Genomic DNA, 10,000 nt, shown 5'->3' with positions numbered 1-10,000 from the left:
AAACAACGAATGGGTACAAAATTAGTTTCAACAACTGCTGAAAAAATAATATCCTAAAACACACACTCAGATGGCACGGGTGTGCAAGCAATTAGATGTTCTTGAGATATGAATTTTCCATTATGATCCGTGCCATCTTAACACTGGGTAATGCATTATTAATAAACTACATTAACAACAGAAAATGGTAATGTGGATTTGTATGTATTGTATGATAAACATTGTCCCATTTGTGAAAATCCAACATAATTTAACTGATCTGACTTAAGGACAAAGAAAACAACTTTTGTTTATAATGCAAAATTGCACCTAATAATGCTTTGCGCAACCTTAAAATCAATGTATAACGAAATACCACAATGAACTTTGTACAAAAGAGAAAACAACGTAAAAAAAAACATTACCGACATTACCACCCTTGTGTTGACATAACCGTCATTTAGATTCTCTCGCACCTTATACTTGACAATTAGAAGCGCAAAATGTTAAACAACAGATATGCCAAGATGTCAAACATATTTCATCATGAGATGATCTGTAGTGAAAATGTTTACATGCACATTAGGCTTGACACAAATGCGGTGAAAACAGACAAAAGCCAAATGCATACATGATAAACGCAAATGTCAAACCGGCGTTGGTTGTTTTGCGTCATAATGTGTCATTTAAAAGTATAATCAATTCAACATCTGAACATTTCAGATTGAAATAGCCTATAACATTGGAACGATATAAAGGTAAAAAAGTACAGTATATACTTGGGTATATACCTTTTAAAAGAGGAGAATTGCAGTGAGCGATGGGTTTTAAAAGAACTCTTTCAAAAATTTAAATCACAGGAACAAAGGCAGTGGAAATCTAACATGAACAAATGCCATTTTACGGCCTATTGTTCGACTCCCCAGTGTTCATGGGAGAAAAACTGCCATAGCACAAATAAATGTCCATTTCTGATGGTAATAATGTTGACTGTGGCCTACTGAAGCGAGTTTATTTGACATAAACAGAATGTGCTTTCTTTGTTTCTGTTTGCTTGTGATGGTCAACATGCGACATTGATTGAAACTCCTGGTACTAGTGCCTCACAATTACCACAAATCCCTTAAAGACAACATGAAACTGCATTTTCAACCTATTTTACTTCCGTAATGTGAACAAAGAAATACAAATATGATCCATTTGATCCATTAGGGGCTGGTTGGATCTTGTAACGTGGACGTTTCACACCAGAAAGAAGTCAGACCCGCATGTGAGACTGCGGTGGATTGTGAAGGACGGTTCCCCTCTTGAAACACCACCGTCACCCTCTTTTGAGGAGGCTTTTTGATTGGTACATGGTCAAGTTCACCTTTGAAAGTATCTTGACGCATCCCAGCGGTAACACTTCTTTTCCAAATGTATAGTTTTTCAAAACAGTCAGCAAACTTGACTCAAAATCACTTAAAATGTTCTATTAAAATAATCACATTTAAAGGTGCTGTGAGTGATTTTAGCTGTCAAATTGAGCTGTTGGATTAGCGACGCCCCCTTTCCCCAAAACCAGCACTCCAAAGATACCAAATGAGCTTTATTGAGACTGACACGAGCAGAAACGGTTGTTAAAAACAACAGCAGCTAAATAGCGCCCTCAACTGACAACTGTTATGAACAACATGGCATAAAAATGGCATTAAGCCGCAATAATTCGCTCCAACTACAATACAATGAGAACACGCAACATGACTGACAGGTCAAAAGCTTCAGAGACCGCGGACACATTTTTGTTTGCTGTTTACAGAGTCTAGAGCTGTCACAGAGACCGGTAAGATATCTCATGACACTTTATTAATATCTTTCAGGGAGTCGGACAAATGTTTGCATGCCTTTCCATGAAAAAAAAAAAATAGCATATAGCACCTTTAATTCTAAGTGTTTTTTTTAGCATTTTAATTCAAATGTAGGTCTATAATTTATAAAAGGAAATTTATTGTGATTAAATATTTTAATATATTGACACCTAGTTTTGGAAGGGCGTAGGGTCTTCGAATATTGTCTTGAACAATGAGGGACCTTGGCATCAAAATGGTTGAGAACCACTGCATTCATCTTTAATACATTACCATTAACCAGCATTAAATTACAGCATTAAAGGTGCTGTAAGCGATTTTTGCCGTTCTAGAATTTCCCCAAATTGGGCTGTTGGATTAGCCACGCCCCCTTTTCCCAAAACCCCACACTCCAAAGATACTAAATGAGTTTTATTGAGACTGACAAGAGCAGAAACGGTTGTCAAAAACAACAGCAGCAAAATAGCGCCCCCAAATGACAACTGTTATGAACAACATGGCATAAAAATGGCATTAAGCCGCAATAATTCGATGCAACGACGACACTATGAGAACACGCAACATGATTGACAGGCATAAAGCGTCATTGTCCGTGGACCGTTTTTGCATACATTTCCATGAAAAAAATTGCTTACAGCACCTTTAACTATTGGCAAGAAATACGTTTCTATAAACAAGACAGTAAAATAAAAAAGACCAGGAACATGTATTAAGAAATGAAATAAGGCCAATTTTGGTTATTTGTTGACATTTAAAGGGATAGTTCTCTAAATATAAAAATTCAGTTATCGTTTAGTGCGTTCACATGCACAATCTTACACCTATTATGCCTAATAAACTCACAACATGTGTGGTCATTTAAATGGTGTAAGCAAAAAAACGATCGGCACAAGTGTATTTTTGCCCATTACCCCGATTCCTCTTTGCATATAAACACTTTTAGCGGCGTTCTTACCAGCTTAAAAAGTGTTGTGCACATGACTGTTTATGTTTGGAGTCAGAAGCAGAGAACAACCAGATGATTTCAAAAATCATGTAAACGGTTTTCTTGCATTGTCTGATTTTTGTTAGCTATCAGCATATTGGTTTGCATGTAAACACACTCATGTTCTCTGCTTCATGTCGTTCCAAACCCATATGATTTTATTTCTTTATGTAGAACACAAAAGAAGATATAGTGACTGATAGCCATAATTGTATGCAAACAAGAAGAAAAAAAATCGTCTTGTTCTTGTGTTCCACAGAAGAGTGTCATACATGTCTGGAACGACTTGAGGGTGAATAAATGATGACAGAATACTCAGTTTTGGGTGAAGTTGAGTTTGCCGTGTCTTATCAAGTCTTTCACCCACAAACATCTCTTATAGAAGAGTTTCTACACCCATCCACAACAGAAGATGAACATTAGAAGTAGCTGTCACTTCTGGTCCCGACTGTTCCTTAATATAAAGCAATTTTTCTTAAATACAGTCAACAGAAAGATTGCGCGTCAGCCAGTGCTTGATGGGATGAGAGGTGTTATTATTTTTCTCTCTCGAATGCTCTATTAATGTCTCTCTGCGACACACACAGAGCTTTTAACAGAGGACATGTGACGGTCTAGATTGGAGACCATCAGATGACCCGACTCTTGCCATCATCACATCCCTTTTAAACCCTTAAAAACTCTCTGCTTCTAAACACACACTTCGATGTTGTCGTCAAGACGCGTCTCCTTTGAACTCACCTTTAGGCACGTGAAACAAATGCATTATCACCTCGTTCAGCGGGAATGATAGAGCGAACGGACACTGATCCAGGATGATGTTTGAAAAGTAAAAGACAGATGGAGAGAAAAGAGCGCAGGGGATAAAGATGTGCAGAAACACAAACACTGCAGATTCTTTCTCTCAGATGAATTATATATAGTAACACTACAGTAACAATTGTACTTGTATTACACTTTTTGTTTGGTTTCACTTTATTGACTTCTTGAGCCCCTACGAGGACAAGACAGGAATTTTTTTAAATAGTTTTGCGTTCCCTCGCAATAAATGTACCATGGTTTTACTACAGTAACTATATTTTAACCTTGATATTCGTAGTGATAATACAGATAAAAGAAAACTATGGTAATAAAAATCATAATTTTGTGGGTATTGTGGTAACACTTTACAATAAGGTTCCATTTGTTAAAATTAGTTAACAACAGGGGGCCTGGGTAGCTCAGTGGTAAAATACACTGGCTACCACCCCTGGAGTTAGCTAGTTCGCTAGTTCAAATCCCAGGGCATACTGAGTGACTCCAGCCAGGTCTCCTAAGCAACCAAATTGGCCCGGTTGCTAGGGAGGGTAGAGTCACATGGGGTAACCTCCTCGTGGTCGCTATAATGTGATTTGTTCTCGGCGGGGCGCATGGTGAATTGAGCGTGGTTGCCACGGTGGATGGCGTGAAGCCTCCACACGCACTATGTCTCCATGGCAACGCCAATGAAGAATACTTTTACAGCATTTATTAATCTCAATGTTAATTTCAGCATATAGTAATGCAGTTTTAAAATTAAAAGTTGTATTAGTTAACATTAGTTAATGCACTATGAACTAACAATGAACTAACAGTGAACTAACAGTGAACAAATGAATTTTTATTAACTAACATTAACAAAGATTAATACTGTAAATGCCATAAAAATATATTGTTTATTGTTTGTTCTTGTGCATTAACTAATGCTAATAAATGGAACATTATTGTATTACTGAAGTATTACTGACCTGTTAGTGGTTGAGAAAGAGGATGTTTTTGCAAGTACACTGCAATAAAAAAAAAAAATGTTTGTTTGTCTTATTTTTACTTTTAAAACAAGAGCACTTTTCAGAGAAATCTTACCAAATTTAGTAACAAAACAAGACAAAAATATTTGCCAATGAGATAAGTTGAAGTTTTTTTTCTTCCCCACACCATTGCCAAATATGTTTGTCTTGTTTTAAGCATAAACATTACTAAATTGTGTTAGATTTCTCTCTATATATAATAATAACAAATATTACAATTAATAAATAAATAATAATAATAAAAAAACTATATCTTATGTCATTCTGCTTCTCAAGTAAATTAAGAATGTTGTAATGATGTATAAGAACTGTTTTATTATTATTATTATTATTATTATTATTATTATTTTTAACCAGAAACCAAGACAAAAATACTTTTAATAAATTCTTATAATTTATTTCTTTTTTTTTTTTTTTTTTTTTTTTGCAGTGTATCACTGAGTGCCTTAAAATCAAACAGGGTCTAAATGGTTTAAAAAAACAAAACAAAAAAACAATTTACTATATTTGATGTATAATGCTGACATTAGGTTGCAGGTTTCTAATTAGGTTTAAACTTTCAGCACATTTCAAAACCCTCTCAAAATGTCCAATCATAGACCTTCATACACAAAAAACAAGCTTCCAATTCGCATAAACAAATCCTGACCATCCAAAGCAGTCCATATTCCCGGTAATACCAATCCTTAGGTGCATGAAATTGACAATTATGGGACTGGGGCATAGTCACTTTTAAAAACAAACAACAAATTGATGTCTTGAGCTGACATGACAAAGGCGTCTCTCGTACAAACCTGCATCATGCTAAATTGGAGGTGTTGTCATTTACGTTGTAGACGAGAATGATGATGTTAATGCTTTTCAACTTCGTCCACTCTGAAGGTCTCAGCACTACTAGTCTCATTAGAGTTAAGGATTAGTAAAGACGCGCAGATCGTCGTCATCGCAGATATTCTCCTTGCGGCAAACGTTAGTTAGCTCAAGCGTAAAATACAAGTTCTAGAAGAGATGAAGGGAGACAGCCAGCAAGAGTTCCTCTCTGTCCCGGATCTCTTTGGCAGATGAGGGGATGAGGAGAAAGAGAGCTGGACGATGGCTGAAGTCTGTGCAGGGAGCTCAGGGATTAATGGGGAAACGTGGCCAGTGGTTAGTGAGATACAAGAGAGCTGTCCTTCAGAGTCCGTCCTATAATAATGGGACTCGTCCCATGCGAGGTGGCCTCATTAGGCGTCGTACTTCTTCCCCGATCTGTGGATCTGATGGAACAGTGTCATGGAAAAGGCCATTCCCAGGAGCTGAAATGACAAAATCCAGATGCACAGGTAAGAATGAGAGGTAGGAGCTACAGAGGGGGGAGTGGGGTAAGATGTGCCACTTTCAAGGAGAAATGAGACAGAGGTCAAACTTGGTTTGTTTAAATATATTGCAGGATGTCTGATATCAACTAAACATTAGAAGAAAGCATCTGTAACATAGAGACATAACAAGTCCAACTTCTGGGGGGGGAGTGGTCCAGTGACACAACTTGCCCCACATTAGGGGTAAGCTGAATCACCTTGGAATGCAAGAAATATTAATAATGCATTCCTAAACTAAAAAAAAAAAAAAAAAAAAAAAAAATGACATGGTTTTATATATTGGCATTTCACCACCATGTATGATATAGGGGAGACTGGGGCAAGTTGTCACAGTTTTTACTCCAGTGAAAATCTCTCAGGATGAATTTATTTTCTGTATAGCCACAAAGCTTGAAGTCTTGCCTACAAAAAAAACGTTGCAAATTTTCTCCGTTAATGCATAGGGAAAAAAAGATACAGTTTACTGAACACACTGTGGACTTCTGTGACAACATGCCCCATTGGCAGGGCATATTGCCACACTATATGGGGCAAGCTGTCACAAGGAAACCTGCAATTAAACCAGTGATGTAGGTTTCATGTGAACATTGGGAACGTGTCCCCACCATCACAAACACCAAAATTGACGCCCCTCTTTAAATAACGATTCATGGAAAAGGCAAAACACAAAAATACACGTGACAACCTGCCCCGACCTGACTTTCATTAAAAAATGCCTTTGTCTTAAGAACTCATTTAAACCTTTTGGTAAAAATCTGCCTCGTTGACTCTTGTCTGAATGTATGTGGTTTTCTTATGTTTACTTGTTTACACAAGAGCTAAAATAAAAATAAGATGATTTATGTTCACTATCATCATACAGAATTCACAGAAAATATTGTACTAGGTGTTGAACTAGGTGTTTGAAATCAACACATAAAACCTCTGCTTGAGAAAACACACACAGTATTTGTACAGTTGTGCATTTTACTCCAAATCTGATCTGTGATAACCAGCACTGGTCCCCTTATATTTTTAAACTGGGAGTTTCTTTGACATAAAATGTATTGCACATGCAATGTAGAAAATGTACTTTGACATACAAAAATCCTTATGTGCATTTCTCAGTGACTGGCATATATAATGGTCACATGACAAACCTTCTGCACAGTTTGCTATGTTAAGAGGGTGACACATCTTACCCCACTCTCCCCGTTACAACGCCATGTCTACACTAATACATTTTTGATTAGAAATTAGGGTTGTCAATCAATTGTTAATCAAATTAATTACATGTATAAACATTTGCTGAGAAAGCCCCTCAAATAACAATAATTCAATATATTAAATCATTGTAAAAAGTTGTATTTAAATAATTATAAATAATATACATATATATATATATATATATATAAGACGGTAACACTTTACAATAAGGTTCCATTTGTTATCAACATTAGTTAACATGAACTATCAATGAACAATACTTATTAAGCATTTATTAATCTTAATGTTAATGTTAATTTCAACATTAAAAGTTTTTATTTTTTTTAATTTTTCCACTTTTTCTCCCAATTTGGAATGCCCAATTCCCAGTGTGCTTTTAAGTCCTCGTGGTGGCGTAGTGATTTGCCTCAATCCGGGTGGCGGAGGATGAATCCCAGCTGCCTCCACGTCTGAGAACGTCAATCTTATCACGTGGCTTGTTGAGCGCATTGCTTACAGAGACATAGCGTGTGTGGAGGCTTCACGCCATCCACCGCGGCAACCACGCTCAACTCACCATGTGCCCCACCGAGAACGAACCACATTATAGCGACCACGAGGAGGTTACCCCATGTGACTCTACCCTCCCTAGCAACTGGGCCAGTTTGGTTTCTTAGGAGACCTGGCTGGAGTCACTCAGCACACCCTGGAATTCGAACTAGCGAGCTAGCGAGCTAGCGAACTCCAGGGGTGGTAGCCAGCGTATTTTACCACTGAGCTACCCAGGCCCCAAAAGTTGTGTTTGTTAACATTAGCTAATGCACTATGAAATAACATTAACTAAAAATTATCAGTTTTTATTAACTAACATTAACAAAGATTACTAAATGTTGTAAACAATATATTGTTAATTGTTTGTTCATTAAACCTAATGCATTAACTAATGTTAACGAATGAAACTTTATTGTAAAGTGTAACAGTGTATATTGTTTATTATTATTGAACATAAGCCAATCACTGGTCTACAGTTCACAGTAATCCATTTTACAATTGAATTAGTCAGTCTGAGGTTTATTATAAGGGCTTGTTTAAGGACAGTCAATGTACACCTGCGTCAGATGGACACTTATGGAGCGTCTCGGTTGTGTTGCGTCATAAATGTACCGTTTTTAGGTAACATAGTTTAAACTTAGAAAAACACGTCTTGAGATCCCTGTGTTGGGATTTGTGCTCCATCAAGCTGTGTTTGTACGCAAGAACATGTTCTCATAGGCTGAGTCCGAACTCATTCACTCATTCACTGTTTCCTATATAGTGAATGGCAGTGAGCGCACTATATCTCAGCAGTGAGTGAAATGAGTGAGTGAATTCGGACGTTGACATATACACCGAGTGATGGAGCTCTGGGGCTGTCGCAGAAACAACGTCACATACTGCATGAACTTTTAAAATACTGGAGCCTTACTTGTTATTCTTATTAAATAATATATTAATACAATAAATAGTTGCACAAAAGTTGTTGAGCGGGGTGGGTGGTTTCGGCCATTCAGCCCCGTTTCGCGGCCGGCCCACCGGACAAAGTCCCGGTTCTCCATATGGCCAGTCCGTCCCCGCTCCTACAAAATGCCGGACAACTGAAATAGTGCACTATACAGTATAGTGGATAGGGGATGGTTTCAGCGGTATTGTGTTGTCTGCTCTCGGTAAGTGTGGTTTATTCTCTGTATAAGCGAGTTTCGCTTACTGCCCCCTGGAGAACACAGGTGGTACTACAAGACTGAATTGCTCAGATGGAAAAAAAGTATTTCTTATTATGGTCCGGGGACATGATTAATTGCATTAATTTTTTCAACACGTTATTTTTTTATATAATTAATCACACTGAATTAACACATTAAATCAACCGCCCTAATAGAAGCACTTCGATTTTGCTACATTTGTACCTCTGATTCACACCGTAACTACGTTTTCATTCATAGAAAACGGGAGCATTTCAAAAACGCTCTCCATTACTGCATACTTTGGAAAAACAATGACGTTAAGGAACTGAAAACAGAGTTTTCAAACAAAAATGGATTATTGTGTGCTGGAGACGCAACTGTAAATTGCAACACATCGCTGAAATATTGGAAAATACAATTCCTGCCGGTCTCCGGATGAAATAAGCTGTGGTTGGGTAGAGCATTTAGTCATAGAGGTAAACAGAAATGTGCTGTAATATACCGACTGCTTGTAGTTTATTTTTAGGTACATATGGATACATCAAAGGCACAACAGCACTTCACAGTCATTATCTTAAAGCTGCAGAGCGCCAGACACAGTGTGTGTGTGTGAATTAAGTCAGATTCTCTCACATCTTTATGCTTTAAAGGTATCACATCGCTCCATCTTTACACTGTGTATTCCCTCAGTCACTGAACTGTATGTTTTGGCTGACTGACACAGACGAGTTGTGGTCATAAGCCTTAGAAAACCATTCAAAATCCAGACGCTCGTCTGAAACAGAAACGAAAGTACTAAAGTATTCATTGAAGTACCTTGTGTCTGTTAAACAAACACTGCAAGATGAGTTACACAATGAACGTTTCATACATTCGTTCAGTGTGAGCAATAGTAATCGTGATGCTTACCTTCATTTCAAATGACAAATGTCTAATTTTATCTGGATGAGTTGTAAGTAAATCACTTGTGACTTCAGGCCGTGAGGAGGATTAAGGTGGCGAGTGTTTGCTCGCAAGCATGCGCTCACCTCATGGTGTATACTTGGAAAAGTACTTAGTAAAGACCCCTGTGCTCTATTATCCTCAATAAACTACAGGT

The 10,000-nt window shown here is 37.4% G+C and overlaps 1 protein-coding gene across 3 annotated transcripts in view; it reads right to left on the bottom strand.

Annotated features, from left to right (window-relative positions):
- Window positions 1–10,000, bottom strand: part of tspan9a (tetraspanin 9a) — a 344,419-nt gene that overhangs the window by 468 nt on the left and 333,951 nt on the right. For all 3 annotated transcript variants that reach the window (XM_051724603.1, XM_051724604.1, XM_051724602.1), the window contains one exon: window positions 1–5,932. This exon is cut by the window's left edge and continues 468 nt beyond it. In XM_051724603.1, the coding sequence (XP_051580563.1) occupies window positions 5,861–5,932 (72 nt within the window). In that variant the 3' untranslated portion in view covers window positions 1–5,860. The remainder of the gene's footprint in view (window positions 5,933–10,000) is intronic.

This window comes from Myxocyprinus asiaticus, chromosome 18 (genome assembly GCF_019703515.2).
Source record: "Myxocyprinus asiaticus isolate MX2 ecotype Aquarium Trade chromosome 18, UBuf_Myxa_2, whole genome shotgun sequence".
Lineage (NCBI taxonomy): Eukaryota > Metazoa > Chordata > Actinopteri > Cypriniformes > Catostomidae > Myxocyprinus > Myxocyprinus asiaticus.
The sequence above is the reverse complement of the archived record's forward strand: the minus strand, read 5'-3'. Positions and strand labels throughout refer to the sequence as shown.